This window comes from Hoplias malabaricus, chromosome 13 (assembly GCF_029633855.1).
Source record: "Hoplias malabaricus isolate fHopMal1 chromosome 13, fHopMal1.hap1, whole genome shotgun sequence".
NCBI lineage: Eukaryota > Metazoa > Chordata > Actinopteri > Characiformes > Erythrinidae > Hoplias > Hoplias malabaricus.
In genome coordinates, this window is record NC_089812.1 from 13,847,395 (window position 1) to 13,867,474 (window position 20,080).

At 40.9% G+C, this 20,080-nt stretch overlaps 1 protein-coding gene across 1 annotated transcript; it reads left to right on the forward strand.

Annotated features, from left to right (window-relative positions):
* The first annotated feature begins 410 nt into the window (after positions 1-410).
* Positions 411-18,893, forward strand: cpxm1b (carboxypeptidase X (M14 family), member 1b). The gene is made up of 13 exons (XM_066641896.1): positions 411-803; positions 7,309-7,418; positions 8,331-8,470; positions 8,619-8,703; positions 10,035-10,185; positions 10,305-10,396; positions 11,197-11,320; positions 14,701-14,897; positions 15,190-15,369; positions 16,139-16,433; positions 16,598-16,737; positions 17,452-17,554; positions 18,049-18,893. Exons 1-13 carry the CDS (start codon positions 512-514, stop codon positions 18,357-18,359), a joined length of 2,220 nt encoding a protein of 739 aa, XP_066497993.1. The 5' UTR covers positions 411-511; the 3' UTR covers positions 18,360-18,893.
* The last annotated feature ends 1,187 nt before the right edge of the window (positions 18,894-20,080 follow it).

Sequence of the window (20,080 nt, forward strand, 5' to 3'; positions counted from 1 at the left end):
AAGTGTGTGCAATAATTACTTAAATAAGTTTATTTATCATGTGTTTAAATAATTTAAGCTCCAGTCTGCAAAAGGCAATAATAATAATAATAATAATAATAATAATAATAATAATTGTAATAATAATCATTGTCAGCATTGTGCACGTGTAACTAATGCTGGCTTTATTAATGTGTTCAATAAAATAATATACTGTAGTATTATTGTTGTGCTTATATTAATACTAATAAAAAATATTACCCACAACACAATAACATTGTATCAAGTGGTTTTAATTATGTTATATTAAGTTTTTTTTATGTTATATTACATTACCTCATATAATAAAGATATGTTTTGCATGTGATCTGTTGAGAAAGTATTTGGACAGGGTTTTCCTGCTGTTCCTCTACTCCACGTTGTGTGGCCTCTGCAGCGTCACCTCTGAGAGAGCAGGATTTAAAGTGGAGGTCAGTTCTGGAGCGGAGCTCTGCTGCAGAGTGGACAGTTTGGACAGAGTGGACAGTCAGTCATGGATTCCAATGGGACACTTCTTTTCTTCCTAACTTTTCTGACTGGAATTGCCAGCACTTTCAGTGAAGTTAATAAAGCAGCAACCACTGTATCATATGATTCCACCTTAAACCAGACTTTAATAACCACAAGAACCAAAAAAGCACACACTCCGAGTGAAGGGACCACAGTTTCCACAGCGACGACGGGACCACCGCTCAAACCGACCACCGCGACCAGCTACAGGACCGAGGACCTCAAAGAGAAAACCGAACAGAGGTGGATCAAAGAAAAGGAGCCACCCAAATTAGGTAAGAACACCACAACCAACAGGTTTTTATAAAGGCGTTATTCAACAATATTAATAACAACATTAAAGTTTAACAGCATATAACCAAACACATTTCTGCTTTATGTTTTAGTTCTGACTTTTAATACAGGAATGCATCACTGAGTTATTGTACATACAGGTGTGGGCAAAAGTTTGCGCACCCCTGATTAAATGCCATGTTTTTGTTGATGTTTTAAGCAAAATATATTAGAATAATAACCAATAAGAGGGAAAAAGACATCTCTGTGTGTGTGAGAGAGAAAGAGATCTTTCTCCATAAAGGCTTCTTACATAATTCAAGCCCTGTCCAAATATTATAGCATGGCCTCTTCCTGTACTGAGCGCCAGCTACGGGTCAGGAGGAGGTTTAAACTGGCCGATGGCTATAGACACTTTAATAAACTGGGTTTTCCACAGAGAATGAATGCAGACCTACAGTTTAAAGGCGAAGTACACTGACTATTCAAAACCACTCTATAATACTATCTTCTCAATGTAAACACAGTCTCACAGAATGTTTTTGCTGTGAAATGTTTCCTATTAGAGAAACATGCAGAGAAACATAAATAAGTATTATTTTTCAATGGTGGTGATAGGAACCAGACGTCACAACGTCTACAAATATCACCATATTGACTACCCAAACCAAACAGGACACCCTTAAAACAGCCAAAGGCTGTTCTTTTGTCCATTTATTTATGTAAAAATTCTAAAATCGATACAGTGGAGTTGTTATAAAACCGTTGTATTCATATCTGTAACAAATGGTAGGAAATAACTGTCCCCTCATCATTAGGCTAGTTATCATTCCACAGACTCTGCCATTGCACTTAAAGTGGTGTAAACACTATGGTGCTTCTGGGAAAACAGAGCTCCAGATTGTGTCCAGCCTTCACTAATTACTCCCAAAAAGACCCAAAGGCGTCATGAAAGCACAGACACTCCTGCAGACTAACAGGAAAGGATTATGGGGGAGGAGAGACAGTACAGATCTGAGATTCCTGAGGTTCATTTTACACTGAATCCATTTCCAGTAAAGATGAGCTTTACCAATTATTAATCCTCTCTGAGAAGATATAGCCATACAGAGGAAATGGGACTCTTAACAACCACGCAAGACCTCACACTTCCAACTGCTGTCAATATCTGGTAAATATTACTTGAGAGATGAAAGAGGAGACAATTAAGCTCCACTCAGACTTCAGATGTATGCGCCCAACCTTCCACTGTGATAATAAATAAATAAATAAATAAATAAATAAATAAATAAATAAATAAGCTCAGTGCTCTGGGTCTGAAAAGATGTGGAGCTGTCAAAGAAGATCGAATTGCGAAAAGGAAATAGACACAAAAGAAAATACACCTTAATAAAATGGGAATGGTTGGTGATATTAACTTCCTGTTTGTGGCACATTAGTATATGGGAGGGGGAAAACTTTTCAAGATGGGTGATGACCATGGTGGCCATTTTGATGTCGGCCATTTTGGATCCAACTTTTGTTTTTTTCCAATGGTAAGAGGGTCATGTGACACATCAAATTTATTGGGAATTTCACAAGAAAAACAATGGTGTGCTTGGTTTTAAAGTAATTTTACTGTTTAATTAGTTATTTACAAGTTTCTGACCACTTATAAAATGTGTTCAAAGTGCTGCCCATTGTGTTGGATTGTGTTGGATCAATGCAACCCTCTTCTCCCACTCTTCACACACTGATAGCAACACCGCAGGAGAAATGCTAGCACAGGCTTCCAGTATCCGTAGTTTCAGGTTCTGCACATCTCGTATCTTCACAGCATAGACAATTATTTATAAATTAATATATATATATATATACACACACACACACACAAAAGTCTAGCAATTACTTTATGTACCATACAGACGCTCCCTAATACACCCACTGAACAGTTTTGGACTCAACTCTACCGTCACAGTCCTCTGTACCAGGTCAGTCAGTAACTGGGTCATCCGAAACATCAGCTCCAGATGTGTGTGTGGATTTGTGCTGACTCAGCCAATCATCCATAAACTCTTACAAATTCAACCACAGACATTTTTCCGTGAGTAAGTGTTGGGTTGCCACGCTGGAGCCGAGACTGAGCCACAGCCACAATAACAGACAGAGATCAGATGTTAAGCTCCCCAATCACTTCAAATCATTTGGTTATGTGTTTACTTACTGTGGACGAGTAACCTATGGTAACTTTAAAGGGCCTCTAATAAACGGAAAAAAGCCTTTTTCTGTCTTTAAGACAAAGGTCTGCAATGTAGTACGTAAACACTGTTACAGATTCAAAACCTATGCTTCACTCCTCAGTTCAAAACTGCGTACACAGACGGTTTTGCACTGATGATGCTTGTGATGTCAGAACCATGACCACATTTCTATAAGATGTTATGATAGCAGTGGAAAGTAAGTTAGGGAATGCTCAACTGTATTTCTTCATAAAACAGCTATTTTAATGCCACCTATTGCCCAGGGTATGTCAGAGATTTTGGGTGAAATATATAAAAGTACAGTAATACCTTGATTACGAGTTTAATTCGTTCTGTGACCGAGCTCGTAACTCAGTTTGCTCATATATAAAATTAAATTTCCCCATTAAAATGGATTGAAATTCTATTAATCCATTCCAGCCCCTGAAAAACCACACCAATTTACACACCAACTCTAGTGTTTTTTTTTCTGGTTACGCGTTTTTAAATAAGAAAAATGAAAAAATGTACTTTATAAATAATAATATATAAGAATAAAAGAGAATATAAAGAAATAAACTGGTTCTATTAAGTGTTTACCTTAGAAATCAGATGAAGACGCTGGCGGAGGTGGAGGAGATTGGCGAAGGAGTTTGGGGGAGTTTTTCGTTTTGTGCTCCATCGCTTAACTTAACTTACTTCCTACACACTTAATGTTACAATGCTACAAAAACAGCGATAAGACAGAGAGACTTGCACAGCAATATAACCAAGTGAACTGAACACTCACTGGGCCACCTAGTGGCGGGTTGCATAAGCTCTCTCACTCGAAACTGAGATCTCGGCAAAAGAAGAAAAAGTAATAAAAAAAATTATATATATATATATATATATATATATATATATCAATCAAGCAATGGCTTGTATCTCGGATACAATTCACCTGAAAGTCAAGGTTTCACTGTATAGGGATACCTCCAGTGATTGATAAAATGAATAAATATGAGACACTAGGTTCATTCTGGCACATTTATAACATTAAATAATGACAATTGCTGTGTACTGCCTTTTATAGCTAAGCTATTACTAAGCCCCTCCAGGACAGTAGAGAGAAATGATAAAAAGCTGCTGAAGAAAGTCCATGTGAAAGCCAAAGTGAGAAACTCACAGATGGAAAGATTCAACAGAGGAAAGCCCAAGAACAGCACAGAAAGGACCAAGATCAGCACAGAAAAGCCCAAGATCAGCCCAGAAAGGACCAAGATCAGCCAAGAAAAGCCCAAGATCAGCACAGAAAGGACCAAGATCAGCCAAGAAAAGCCCAAGATCAGCACAGAAAGGACCAAGATCAGCCAAGAAAAGCCCAAGATCAGCCCAGAAAGGTCCAAGATCAGCACAGAAAAGCCCAAGATCAGCCAAGAAAAGCCCAAGATCAGCACAGAAAGGACCAAGATCAGCACAGAAAAGCCCAAGATCAGCCAAGAAAAGCCCAAGATCAGCACAGAAAGGACCGAGATCAGCCAAGAAAAGCCCAAACCCAAAAAGACTGGGGTAATCTCAGCTCCAGGAACAGCCACAAAACCAACTGAACGTATGTATGGAGAGTGTTTGTATATAGTATGGGTATGGGACTGCTAGCAGCAGCCATACTGTATACTGTCCACTACCACAGTGGTCATAGCTTGCGTTTAGCCAACCGCCCTTCTCCTGTCCCCACTAACTTACTTGCATGATGCACACTGGGGCGCTGTGGACCAGCCACACATGGTCACCATGCCCACGGCCAAGTGCTGGGTACTGATGTATAAGGCCTCCCAGCACTGGACTGTGGAGGTGGAGTTATACATGGAGGTGAGTGACCACTGTGATTCAAAACTAATCTTCCAACATCTGTAACTGAGCTCCTGTAGCCGCGTGCCATCAAATCCTTGCAGCAGTGTTCCAATATCTAGTGTGTTCCCAGAAAATAGACGTTGCTACTGCTTACTTCAAACTGTATCAGGTTTTCGATTAACTTTACAACTCAGATGTTTGAAGCTAGCACAAGTCTTTATGAAGCAGATGATAATCTACTCTCTCCAGTGGTTATGATGGAGATCCAGATGTTGAGACACTGTTTGTGGCTGAATTCAGAGCCAGAGCCAGAGATTTACAGATAGAGTCAGAACAGAGTCATTGTTTATCCACTGTTTATAGTACAGTCAGATCATGGTGTGATATATGTGTAAAACTGAGCTACTGAGCTTGTGAACAGTGGAGGAAAGTAGCAACATGCCTTGTTTTGTGCTGAGGAAAGACTAACAGAAGCAGCATTTTCCTGTTTTTTATTTCCATTCATTTTCTATTTTCCCATTTCAAAACATAAACGAACACAAACCCATCCAGTTTGTGAGTCATTCATTCATTCATTATCTGTAACCACTTATCCAGTTCAGGGTCGCAGTGGGAGCCTACCTGGTCCAGAGCCTACCTGGAATCATTGGGGGCAAGGCGGGAATACACCCTGGAGGGGGCACCAGTCCTTCACAGGGCAACACAGACACACACACATTCACTCAAACCTACGGACACTTTTTGAGTCGCCAATCCACCTACCAACGTGTGTTTTTCGACTGTGGGAGGAAACCGGAGCACCCGGAGGAAACCCATGCAGACACAGGGAGAACACTTTGTGAGTCTTTTATCCAACAAAAAAATACACTTTGCAAATGCCCCCATCCAGCTTCACTGCACCATAATGCTTTATTTGAGGCTCCGTGCTCTTTCTTGATCTTCTTTAGCGTGGCATATTCTTGGACGCCATCACGGTTCGTGCTGAAGGACCTACTATCTTTGGTCCCTGGGAACAAATTTTTCTGGTCCAGGAGCTAAATTGATTTGAAGGAAATGCGCAGAATAGTTCCAACGGTCCCACGTTGGTGAAAAAGATCTAAAAGTGTGCCATCCAGAGACTACAGTAAGCATTTGAGTGAGTTCACGTCTGCTGTAAACTCTGCAGAACCCTGTTGCAGCAGCTGTGCCTCTAACTCCCCCATTTTTCTCCCAGACACTTCCTCAGAAGAGGCCCGAGGTCCATACTGGGGGCTGGAAGGAGAAGGGGTGTTGCGGTTTTTCAGCTGAAAAGGAGGATATGTGTGTGTGTCTGTATAAACAAAGAAAAAGGGGAAAGTTCACTTCAGCAAAGGCCCTTAAGGCAATGAGATGGGTGGGGGGCTTACACAGAATTACATTGTGAGTTTCCCTAACACTGGCCTAGAAAAGCTCCAGTCCATGTGGCCTCCATGTTTGCATTCAACCACAACTGCTCCACAGCCCAATGATCGGGGGCTTTATACCCCTCTTCCTGACACTTGGCACTGGATGTGGTAAAATTACATTGATGTTTGGCTGCAACAGAACATCCTGTGTGCACACTAGAGCCATGGGTTACTCAGTCTAGCTATTCCTTGTCATAGGTTATCTTGAAATATCAAACCCAACAACAATCCCAATCTAAATATGCTGTCACTTGCCCAAAAAAACAGTGCATTAGGACACAATGTTTCCCACAAAGCAGTTTATTTTTATTAAACTGAAGGCTTTGGCAGAGCGAGAGTATTTAAAGCAGCTTGTTTAATTGGAAGGAAATGGCTAAGATAGCAAGAACAGTTCACAGAGGGCAGATGACAGAGGAACACCAGTCCAGTGGGCTTCATACACATTTATAGGCTGGAGAACACACAGAATACAGAGTGTTTTCATAAGTGAGAGAACAAACTGAACTCACACAATAGCCCCCGGTCCGTCCGGCAGATGGCTGGTTTATTTAATAGGAATGCCTCCTAAAAATCACATGTTCAGATTTATGATTAACATTTTGGGCACAAAATAAAGGCTAAAAAGGCTTTTGCAGAGTTTGGAAATACACTGATATTTTGCCACACTGCCACAGCTCAGTCCAGGACCAGTTGGGTCTGTACAGTTCAGCTTGATAAAGTAATAAAGAAGTTTCCTCACTCTCTGCTGCGTAATCACATGCACTGTTGTTGTTTGCAAGCTTGTGCTAGTTATTAGCAGCAGTAGCATCATGGCTGCAGCAAAGAATGCAAACAGCCAACCTCAGGCACCAAACATGTCCTGGCAGATCCACTAGGACAAAACTGCATTAGAAATCTGTGTATGGTTTTCTGTCTCTTTGCTTTTTATTTTCATCAATTATCCTCCATTTAGCAGTCACTTACTCTTGCTTCCTCTCACTATCCTGAATTTGAAAGTTTCAATCCTGTCCTGTGTGTCCAATCTGTCTCAGAGTGTCCTCCACTGGGTCTGGAGAGTTTACGAGTGAAAGACACCCAGCTGCAGGCTTCGTCCTACAAGCGCAGAGGGCTAGGACCTCACCGCGGAAGACTCAACATACAGGCAAGAGTTATACTGGCAATTTAATATTCAGACAACGCACAGGCAAAGCTAACATGCTAGCATCCTATTCAAGCAAGGCTAACATTGCTAACATCAATCATTTGCTAACATCGACTGGGGAAACTGACTGAGGTGTATATTGTCAACATCATGATATATAACATAAGACATAGCATACACTGCAAATCTCATATTAGGGTAATTAACAGGTAAGGACTGCCTGGCTCGCATTTTGTTCTTCAGCAGATATTTTTGTGTTTTTTCTTGCTTTAGCTGCAGATGTTGCATTTCAGAAAAATAAACACCTGCTGAAAACACTTTGAAATGGCTTTAAATAAATAATAACATATAGCAAACAGTACACAATATATAGGACTCTCAATGACTCAAAATGTGTCCAATTGAAATGTCTGTAGGTTTTGAAGGAAAGTGATATAGAATATATCAAAAACTGCACTCTGTAACTTTCCGAAGATGGTAGGAACCCATGTTTCTGTGAGAGCACAAAAGCCAGCATAAGACTAAAAATGGAGAAAATGAGAAAGGAGAAGAGAACTGAGCAAAAACTCTCCTCACTGCTGTGCACTCAGGTTGGGGTGAACACCAAGCATCTCATTATCATTTAAGGGAACATGTGCTAAAACTGACCGTTCTGAACAGGGCTCTTTAGACAGAGGAGAACGCTGCTGTGGGGTTTGGTCCTTTTAGTGTATTCAACAAAGCAGGTCACAGACATTCCATTAGGACACAGAGCTGTGTTGCCTTAAGGAAAAGGGAGAAAATTAAGTTCTACTAAATTATGTTCTACTTAATTTTCAACTCACAGACTGCTCTCTCTCTCTCTCTCTCTCTCTCTCTCTCTCTCTCTCTCTCTATGTGTGTGTGTGTGTGTGTGTGTGTGTGGTCATACAGTCTGGTATTGAAGATGGTGATATCTATGATGGCGGCTGGTGTGCTATGTATGAAAATAAAGACCAGTGGCTACAAGTGGATGCCTTGAAGGCCACTCGCTTCACAGGGGTCATCATCCAGGGCCGCACTTCCATCTGGAGGTATAGCACCACAAACCCAAATAGCACAATAACTGTATTTTACATAAGCAGCCTTTTGAACCATTTAAACACAGCTGGATATCTTCATTTAGAGCATATTGGGCCATTTGTCCTATGACTGTGAGCTAACGTAATGTCTCCATTGTAGCTGGCATTGGGTCGAATCCTTCAAAGTACAGTTCAGTAATGACTCCATCAGCTGGAAGCCCTGTATGAACGGGACGGAGGAGACGGTAAGATTCATTTACTACAGCTGCAATGACAAATTACACATTCACATTCTGGATTATGACAAATTACTACAGTATTCCTATCCTTTCATTGCTGTGGCTGCAGTAATAAGGTAAACAGATGTGAAAGTTCCATATATTTATCTCATACACAGCACCTTTCCCTGCACTGGAGAGAGTCTCACAGCATTTAAAAACACAGAAGCCCACTGTCTCTTTGCGTCAGAGGGGGTAAAAGGATACTGCTGCAATTTATAATGAATATTGCCGTTATCGGTGGTTAGCCATATTAGCATTATCATCACAGCATCTAATGGAAAGCTTTTAGCACATTTGCTTCAAATGCTTTTTTCTGCTCTTGTGACAGAATCTGAGAGTGTTCTGCATACTCAGATCATATCGATGTTATTTCTGGCTTTTTTTTTCCCTCCAGACTAAAAACACAAGCTAAGTGTACTTTTGTCTCATACTTGCCCCTTGTTTACATTGTAAATAATCTGATCAGGAGGATAATATTTTGTTGTGACTATTTTCTAGCATTTTTTAAAGTTTTGGCTTAAAGTTGATTAAAGTAGTTGTTTTGTCTAGAAATGTGAGTGATCAGTGAATGATGTCTCACAGTGAAACTCCCTACACCCTATGTAGTGCACAGTGCAGGTCAATGTAACATGCAACAATGGTGTCTATCTTATATTTCTTTAATTTTGAAGTTTAACAAAATGATTTCAAAGAAAATATAAAACAATTTAAATACCACAGGTTTTATTTATGTTGTGTTTATGTTTATTTATATTATGGTGGCTACTATTCACAGTGACGTCACATGAAATGCCAGGATAATAAAAATATTGATAAATTATTGATTTTTACTGATTTTGCTTGGATATGGTACTAATTGTTGAGAAATACATTCATGTTCAAATGAACGCATTACAGAGTATAGATTAGCTTGAGGCTAAAACCAGGACCGTGGCCCAGGCCTCTGGGTCTAACTGGACACTGCTGATGTTGGACCTCAGCTCTGGCGTCCCCATGGCGCTGAATCAGCCTCAGCATTTGGCGGGGCCTGGCACCCCTTGGCAGCACTCTCACAGCTCTGTTGCAGCTCTATTAGAGGCTGGAGGCAGCTGTTGGCAGCAGTTGGCAGGGTTAAGTGCCTCTTTTTGGAAAGAATAGCCTGCCCGCTGCTAAGCGCTCAATGCAAGCTTTCAGCTCAAAGCCCGGGTGGAAAATGCTGGCACACGGGACCCCTGCACCAACGACTGCTGAGCCAAGAGCCTTTTACTCTAGTGGAGCTGGAGGGGTCTACTGAACATGATTTTTGATGCCAACAGGTGTTTGAAGGGAACCGGGACACTGAAACCCCGGTGCTGGCTGTCTTCCCCGAGCCCACAGTAGGACGCTACATTCGGATCAACCCTCAGACGTGGTACAAGAATGGAACCATCTGCCTCAGGGCAGAGGTGCTGGGCTGTGTGATACCAGGTACTGTACGGCAAGCAGAGAACCAAATTTAAAAGCAATATTTAGGACAGAACCAGCCCCTTAAAATGTGCATCATGGTGATGCAGGTTTGTTGTAACAGTAGCCATTTTTATCTTTAGATCCAAACAACATCTACCAATGGCAGGAGCAGCAGGAGGGCACTCAGGACAAACTGGACTTCAGACATCATAATTACAAGGAAATGAGGAAGGTATGGCGTTTCCCCGTTCATATGCCCCATATTCAAGTAGTGGTGTAACTGTTTTGCAAGTGGTGGGCTGCAATTGCAATGAAGATATGAAATTTGCTGATGCATGAACGGAAATCAAATTAAGGGCGCTTTACCACTGCATGGTCCCTACACTACTCTACTGGGCTTTTGGTCTTTCCATTAGGTCATTTTGGCCCTGTTCCCTGGAACCGGATCCTTTTTTTAATCCCTTCTCTCTCTAGTGACTAAACTGTGACGCGTAAATCTTGCAGAATAGAACCCTTCAGTTTCAAAGGACTGCACACAACAAAAGCTCTTCTTCTGGACCCTTTAGTTTAACACACACAAACAATTCCAGTGGCTTTTGAATGTGACTGAAAGTGTGTAAATCATCAAACCTTGGTTTTACAGTGTGTCTACAAGCTTTTTTTTTCTCAGTTTGGCTTGTGTGGCCTGAGGTTTGCCACATTCACCAAAAACAAATATTGCTCTGGGCTCCTCTGTAAAGAACTGTGATGCAGCAGACCACAGAGACTGACCCTACCACAGTTATTACACAACAGAGGCTACATTAACAAATGCTTGTGGGTAAATAGAGTGCTTCTTGTGTACAACATACACTCATTCATTCATTCTTTCATTCATTCATTATCTGTAACCGCTTCATCCTGATGAGGGTTTGGCCAGGTGGTGGGGGGGTCTTGAGCTGACACAGATTAGTTTCCAAAAACAGGAATGGTAACCTTTATAATGAAGGTTGGTGACAGACCACTAAACTTTACTGTTTCTCTCTTTTCCAGCTGATGAAGTCTGTTCATGAGGCCTGTCCTGACATCACACGCATCTACAGCATTGGAAAGAGCTACACCGGCCTGAAACTGTACGTGATGGAGATCTCCGACAACCCAGGAAAACATGAGCTTGGTAAGAAGACCTGATCTAACTCATGGGCATGGTGACTATGGGCTTCTATGTGGCTGATTCAGTGCCCATATACATTTCATGCTTTTACACACACAGTGCATTGACAATTGAAAATCCATGTCGACGCTAGGTGTAAAGTAAAGCAACATACGCTGCCTTCTAGACTACGTCTTTTTCAGGAACAAATTATAAAGAGTTGTTAAAATATGTTCCTATCCCAGATTTATTAACATATATTTACAATAAACAATAAGGTAGCATTAGACATAATGTTTTTCAATTTAATACAGGTCAAAGTGAATTTTTAATAACTGATTTCTGATTAGCATTAGCAAAACAGAAGTGGTTTTATAATACATCTATTTACACCTGTAGGTAATATAAATCCTGAAAAATGATGCATGGTTTTGGGTCAACAAATACATAAACACAAGAATATACTTCTTCTGCACTTCTCTCACTCCCTCTATTGCATCCACCGCCTCCCTCCCACTCTACCATGGGCTGTGTGTTTATTTTGGAACAGCACTGGGTTGATTTTGGCCAGAGATGTGGAGGTCAGTCAGTTTCTTGGTCAGGGTTGGCACGGCCGGTGCCAGCTAGCGTAATGAGGCCAATGATGCCAGAGGCAGTGCCCGGTGGGGGTGCCCAGTGAAGGTTGGAAATAGAATAAAAATATTCTTCCAACGTAGTCCAGGCTATAAAAAACTTAAAAAGCAAAACCTTTTAAGTCAACACTTCAATCCTTTTGGCGTAATTTATATAAAAGCTTCATATATAAATTAATATAAAGTCACAAAAGTTTGTTTCAGTGTAACTGTGCTAACTTTGATATTGTTTCCACTGTGTGTGCAATGTTGAGCTGCTAGTAAGCAATGAGGGATGAAAACACCTCCACAAAGGTGACCATGCTGATGTACAGAGAGGGGCTAGAAGTTCAGCTTTTGGAGGGAGTCTTCCAGCGTTTAAACTTATGAACAACACTGTAAAAAATGTCAAGTCAGTGCTCCACAAGCTTTGTCAATGACACGTCTAAACATATTCCATCAAGCTTACTGAAGAAAGCAATGCGTAGTTTAGCTGAGGGAGCCCGTATACGAGCGGGAAACACATTTTATGGCTGATGTGGAAATGGGACACCACTATAAAGATACTGAAAACAATTTTGTTGTCAGTTCATGTCTTCCCAAGCTATAAAAATTCACTTTTTCAAAGCCGGGTGATTTCCTTGTGTCTCGGCCAGGTTTGGGTTCAAGTCCAGATTGCATTGTGGCCGACGCTTAACTCGTGTTTGAAATCAGTCTTGGGTTTAATCCACGCAATTACAAAGACAGTTCTGTCTGTCTACTGCCTGTAGATTGATAAGCCATATCTTAGAAGTGCTTCTCTGCTGAGGACAGGAAACTCCAGGATGAAAGACAAGAGTCATCTGTTGGTGTTTACAGCATCATCTTTTTTCAACCGTGTCATCGCCTTGTGGTTTTTCTGGCTGTGTGTGAATCAGAGGAGCTTTGTCTAAACCTGCAGGACACATGCTTATCATCAACGTTTATCAACATCACCGCGGTCTGCGGTGATTGGGGCAGAGGTCAAAGATCACAGCCCTGAACTATTTGGCCTGGTTACCTCCCCCCTCCACCGCTGCATCCGGGTTGACTTTTGGGGAGCGGGAAGAATGGGTCCGATGTTCTTGAGGTCTTGAAGTCCTCCTAACTGCCATTTTGAAAGTTTGGCAAGCATTTGCTGGAGAGGTATATAACACCCTAGCTCTGGGCTATAAAGCAATGGTATCCATGAGTGTTCTCACAAGTACTGGAGCACCATCCAATATCTATGGAATGAGCTGGAGCAGTGTTTGTGATCCAGATCTAATTATTCAACATGAGTGCTTTTCTAATGCTCTCCTGGCACGCCATCCAATCCTCACAGCATTGCTCCAGTATCTAGTACAAAGCCTATCCAGAAAAACATAAAACCTTACTGCAAACAACATCCCTGTTTATTTCAGAAGACTTCACACAAAAAATATCTAAAAAGGAGTCTAAAAATATTTAACCATAAAGTATAGGTTGAAAATGCGATTCCCTCTATGTCATTGTTCATAAATCACCTGCAAAACACATTCACGACTCCCACAACTCTCCATAACCATCTACAACAGCTTATTGCAACAAGCATCAGCCGTCAGAGGGGCTGCTTTATTTAGTGTGATACTGGGAAGTGTTAAGAAAACTGGACATGTTGGAATAGGCCTTTATTAATGTTGATGTAGAATTATGAGAGTTATAATTACATGCAAATATCTATTAGGTTTCATATTATATATATATATATATATATATATATATATATATATATATATATATTAATATGAATGTGTTTTTGTGTAATGTATAATCGTTATACAAAATTCAAACAATCTCCTCCTCTCTTTTGAAAAATAATCAATAACGAATGACCAATAAATTATTACTAAACTCGCCATTATCAAAATGCTTTTTTATTTTTTTCTTGAATAAGATGGCAATTGTTCTTTTAATACTATGCAACAGTTACCATAAAAAGACAAGAGTGGGACAATGACTTAAAACTTTTTAAAAAGTAATTGAAACTAACTAACTAAATGAAGATGCTTGTTTTATTGTGAGCAAATCACTTGTTTTTATTGTGAGCAAATCATCATCTTTTTCCAGGCCCCTGCTTTAAAAAATGTGTGCAGAAATGTTGTTTTACAGCCGGGCTGTTTAAGGGGAAGGTGCCAGATTTCAGACCCCTCTGCTACAGAGAGGGAGAGAGGGATGTGAGAGGGAGGCGTGAAGGTCAAGTTTCAAGAGAACTGCATTTCTGAACTTTACCGTAAAACTCCACATAGCTGCACCTCTGGGATTCCACTTAGTCTTTCATCGGAATTACAGAGCACTAACTAAATGTTTAACTGAAAAGCCAGAGTTAGAGCAATACGTTAATGTAGTATTCAAACCAGTTTATTGACAATAACAAATAATGTGTTGTAAACGTGCACAAACCTCAAACTCTAAAATGCTTATGTTTGGCGTGGTGTACAGTGAGTGCACTTAGAGTTGTGCAGTGCATTACACTTCTCTAGCTAACACTTGCCATTAGAAATGGTTACTTTGGGGTTAAGTGTTGTTGCACCTCAGCACCCCATTTCATTGCATGCTTTTTGATGCAGACTAAATACACTGTGCAATGGTCTGTGTCCACAGTGGACGCACCTTAAATTACCTGAAACGAATGTGTACAAATGATTAAACTCAGTGTATTTAACTATTTGAAATTCTTATTTATGTTGACTACCCATTCAAACCAAGCCTAACCTGTGTTTGAGTGTAATAACAGCGTTCTGGCTCCCTCTGCAGGTGAACCAGAGTTCCGCTACGTGGCCGGGATCCACGGGAATGAGGTTCTGGGCCGAGAGCTTCTGCTGAACCTGATGCAGTACATCTGTCAGGAGTACAAGCGGGGAAACCAGCGCATCGTCCGGCTGGTCAAAGACACTCGCATCCACCTGCTGCCCTCCATGAACCCAGACGGCTATGAGCTCGCGTACCAAAAGGTTCATTTTGAATACAGAATGTGCAGAGTACCTAGAGTTTGGCTTTGTAACTTCAATAGAACTTTATATTAAACCTGAACCTACAGGAGAAAGTATTATTATGATTCAGTCATTTTTATCAGTTAAACAATATGCATTGCACTTTGTAACGTGTCTGAAAGCTGTTAAAGTGGAGCCAGGGGTCATTGTGTCTCCACAAAATGAATGTAAGACTATGTAGTGGACCACAATAACAAACCTCTGAATGTCTGAAGAGATGTATGACCAGTGTGTGTTATTCTATCCTCTCCAGGGCTCAGAGCTTGTTGGATGGGCCCTGGGCCGCTTCAGCTACGAAGGCATCGACATGAACCACAACTTTGCCGACCTGAACACAGTAATGTGGAAGGCCATCGAGCTGGAGACGGACACGTCCAAACTCATTAACCATTACTTTCCCATTCCTGAGCAGTACACGTCTGAAGAGGCCTTTGTGAGTAGCAGCTATTAAACACAACATCACTTACAAAGCCGCCATTTTGTTGTATTCAGAAATAAAATGGCTGTGATGGAAAACTTCAACTGTGTCCACTGAGAGAATTAAAGATGAACACTTGGGCTAACACTTGAGTTAAATAAACAGCCACCAAATATTCATCAACTCAGTAATCGCAGCAGATCCACATTAAACAAAGTTGACCATGCCCAATGCCAATAGTCCAACAGAGCAGTGTAAAGCCCCCCAACACTGGGCTGTGGAGCAGTAGAACTGCATTCTTAAGAGCTAGAGCTCCACATTATATCTCTTGGTGAGTTATAATGGTGTGATCCAGGACTTCAATAGAGTTTATGTGGCTGAAAGTCATCAAATCCTCACAGAAATGTTCTAGCATCAAGTCTAAAGCCTTCCCAGAATAGTAGAGGCTTCACTGCAGCAAAGGAGAAGAAGCGATTGCCCAATAACTTGTGGTCATAGGATATTGTGATAACTAATACTACACCAAATTAAAGGAACACTAGGTAAGATTTGGTATTTTTGCTTCTGGACTCTAATGTTACACAGTGCAGTTTCTGCAATGCTGAGCCCAGAATAGCAACAACAAAGGCTCTATTCTCCCTATTATAGCTCAATTGAAGCATCACAATGATTTTGAAGCTGCAATTTTAAGGTAAAATTACTATCTATTGTTCCTTTAATCTAATAAATAGAACTGTTCAGTGGATGAATACTGATAAAACATCAATTGCTGGGCTCATTTAAGGTGGCACCTGAGACCCGGGCAGTGATCAGCTGGATGCAGGCCATCCCCTTTGTGCTCAGCGCTAACTTCCACGGCGGGGAGTTGGTGGTGACATACCCCTTCGACATGACCAGGGACTGGGCCCCCAAGGAGCTCACCCCTACCGCTGACGACAGCTTCTTCCGCTGGCTAGCCACCGTCTATGCCAGCACCAACCACGTCATGTCCAACCCTGACCGCCGGCCCTGCCACAACGTGGACTTCATACGTCACAACAACATCATCAATGGAGCCAACTGGCACACAGTCCCTGGCAGTGGGTATCACCTCACAACTAGAGTAGAGACTAAAATTAAAGTAGCATTCAGTCATATTCTTTAATGATTCTTCTATGATAATAACTTTTAAATATGACTGCCCTCAAATGGATGACCCACTCTATGGAGCATTAACTGGTTCCTGTCCTGTACTTGTCCCTAGGTATGAATGACTTCAGTTACCTGCACACTAACTGCTTCGAGGTGACTGTAGAACTGTCCTGTGATAAATTCCCTCATGAAAGTGAACTGCCCACTGAGTGGGAAAGTAACAAGGAGTCATTGCTGGTCTACATGGAGCAGGTAAAATTCCAATATAGAGTCTACTGGTGCTTTTCCACTGCCTGGTACTTATTCTACTTGACTGTACTCGCCTTTTGGGAATTGTTTTTTTTTTCCAGCAACACAGGTCCCCCGAAATATAGCCAGAGACGACTCAAAACCCTGTCTCTAATGGGACTCAACAGTAACATCACGCATTGTTTACTTATCGTGTATTGGCGTGTTGTTGTTGTTGTTTGGGTTTGAACACAGCTGTCATCAATTCAGACAGATCAGTAGAGCTTATTTCTTCTTTGTTCTTTTAAAGGCCACCAGTCCAAGGAGCGTTTCAACCTTTTAAAAAGACCATGGCGTGATTTTATGAGCTGTTGCTATTTTTACAGACTTTACAGAGGCCTAGACTCTCTCTGGCCAATCAGGGATCTGCAAGGTTTACACATCATGGTTTCGTCCCTTATCGGCTTGCTTGGAACCATAAGCAAAAAAAAGTACCCAGTTCCAGGTACCAGGAACCAAATGTACCTAATGGAAACATAAAAAAAGCAGATTAGAGACAAGTAAAGTAGAGTAGGGACCATGCAGTGGAAAAGCACCATATAATTCTACCCTAGGCTTAACTTCCAGCCTTGAATGGTGGAGGAATCGTGGAAGGCATTGAATTTACGATGCCCTGATGAGAGGGCCAACACTTTTCCAACATAAAGTTCCCCTACTGTCTTTCTCTTCCTGTCTCAGGTGCACAGAGGAATTAAAGGAGTCATACGAGACAAAGACACTGAAGCTGGAATCGCAGACGCTATAATCAAAGTGGACGACATTGACCACCACATCAGATCTGGTGAGAGGGAACTGTTACTCAGCACTGAACACTGTGATAACGGTCTGATGTTGGTCATTTTTGCAAAACATTGGTCAAAGTGTCATTCAGCCTAATGAGAAGTTAGAAAACCTACAATGTGTCCACATTAAAGGAACACTAGGTAGTATTTTTCCTAAAAAATTACAGCTTCAATATCATTATGACTGGGCTTTAATAGGGAGAACAGGGCCTCTGTGTTTACTCTGGTCTCTGCACTGCAGACTCTGTACTATGTAACCTTTAGAGGAGGGTGGAATTCACTTCCCCGTTGATTTCAGGACTGTGCTGCAACACTGAATTACACTGTACCACTGTAGGGGGAGCCCAGGAGCAAAAACACCAAATCCTACGTAGAGTTCCTTTAAATTTGCTAATGTCTTTAATGTGTGTCCAAGCTCCCAACTATTTTTACAAGTGACCACAATGGTGGGTATAGTCTGAATAACTCAGTTGACTCCCTGCTCTTTGTGCAGCTGTTGACGGGGACTACTGGCGCCTGCTCAACCCCGGGGACTATGATGTAACCGTGACGGCAGAGGGCTACTTCCCAGTCACTCGCTCCTGTAGAGTGGAGTATGAGCTCTATGCCACCATCTGCGACTTTCACCTCACCAAGATCCCCAAGCTGCGTCTGCGGGAAATCCTGGCCAAGGGCGGCAAAATCCCCAAAGACCTTCAGCTGCGCCTGAGGGAACTGCGCATGCGCAAACTGCGTGCTACCACGAAGACCCTCAACCAACGCAGAATAGCTCAGCAGAAGAGAGCCAGAAAAGCCCGTCGCTAGACGAGACGTACACATTTGACCTGTTTTGCCGGCCAAGGACAGGGTTTCATTTCATCAGCACAGTGCTACCTACAGAACTGGGGGTTGGAGAGAGATTCATTAATAAAGTATTACTACTTGGGGGGAGTAAATATGTGGAGTAAATCTTACTGTGATTATATTTTGGAAGATTATGGACTTTTATATTCAGGGCTCTACATTTATAAACATTTTGGGTATTTCATGTTATCAGTGATCAGTCATTTTCATTTCCATCATAAAGTAAACAACAGTATAGTTTTCAGTCTGGAACTGATGTCTTTTGTTTGTTTGTTTGTTTGTTTTAGCTTTTGTTTTAAAACCAACATTAAAGTTTGATCACTGAAACCAGTTTTCTCCATTTTCCCAGTAAGTCAGTAATAATAATCAAAGGATATCTGTATCTGTTACTATGATGTCAAATATGTAACAAGCACTTTAAAACAATGACTCAACACTGTTAAAAATCATTTTAAAATAAATTAAACTGTTATTAATTAATGTAATTGAAATAAACTGGAGTAGTGGAAATTCATAATCAAGTAAATGCATACTTACTTGGGCAAAAACATTAAAAAGACTCTAGTAAAATTACTTTAAGTATTGGATAATGTATAGAAGGGCAGTAAAATGTCCATTAAATCTATAAACAGGAATACTTCCTGTGACTGGAACAGTACTGAGATTACACAAGCCGCCTTAGATCATCTTGAAAATCAACATAAACCAGACAGAACCAACACCAACCCACTAAGACCAATAACCAACTTCAACCAGCATAAAACAATAGCAGATTTGTATAATCCATTACAATTTAACACCAGTCCATCACAGGGCACCACACACTCACACATCAACCCACACAATTAAACCATCACTAACCAGCACAAGACAGGTTTAGACCAACATCACATTCATGCTTGTTTTGTTTTCAACAGGGCTGCCACAAACATGTCTATCTACTCTTAAAATAATCATGAATGTTTTCATGTTATTGCATGTCCAGACACTGCTAGTAGTTTACCATAAACACAAACATTAATAAAACACATGGGTCTACCTTTGGAGAAGCTTCGGCTTGGGCAGCGTCCACAGTGAAACCTGGAGAAAAACACAAGGAAAACAGATTTACACGATATAGCGCTTTAAAATAACTGAGAATACTCAAAGATGGATAAAAGTGCTAGAATATTATTATTTATTTAGGGGGGAAAGAGCATAAAACTGCAAAAGCACTGTAGTTTATAAAACAATGTGCAAAAAACACTAGCCAAAATTGTTTCAAAAGTCATAACAAAATGTGTGATCGTGCAGGCAGTGAACCAGGTGAGGGATACACTGAGGGTCTTGTAGATTTAAATGCTTTAATGTGTTTAGAATCCTAATAAATATATAAATATTCCCATTGGAGTTAATCTGCTGTGTTTGGAGCTGTTGAAACGAATGAATCCAGTTATTTTCTTCCAGAAGATGGCGCTTCTTGCTCATTTGTGGAAAAAACGGGACACGTTTCTTTGGGTTTTAAATAATTTTCTACAATGAATTGGGCGTTTATCTGTCGGGTGTTATGTATTTTGTTGGAAGATCAACACAACTACGTATATTTACTAGAAGACTATGGAACAATATGATGAAAGCGCAGTATATTAAAATAATGATTCATGACACTAAAGGCTTAAGACCGAATAATAAGTCTGTGCTGA

What these genes read in the sequence shown, in the direction of transcription:
- cpxm1b (XM_066641896.1), top strand. Translation starts at nt 512, where the DNA reads ATGGATTCCAATGGGACACTTCTTTTCTTCCTAACTTTTCTGACTGGA. An exon ending in GCGGAAGACTCAACATACAG is followed by an intron (nt 7,419 to 8,330) that starts GCAAGAGTTATA and finishes GTGGTCATACAG; the next exon opens with TCTGGTATTGAAGATGGTGA. An exon ending in CTGGCACACAGTCCCTGGCA is followed by an intron (nt 16,434 to 16,597) that starts GTGGGTATCACC and finishes ACTTGTCCCTAG; the next exon opens with GTATGAATGACTTCAGTTAC.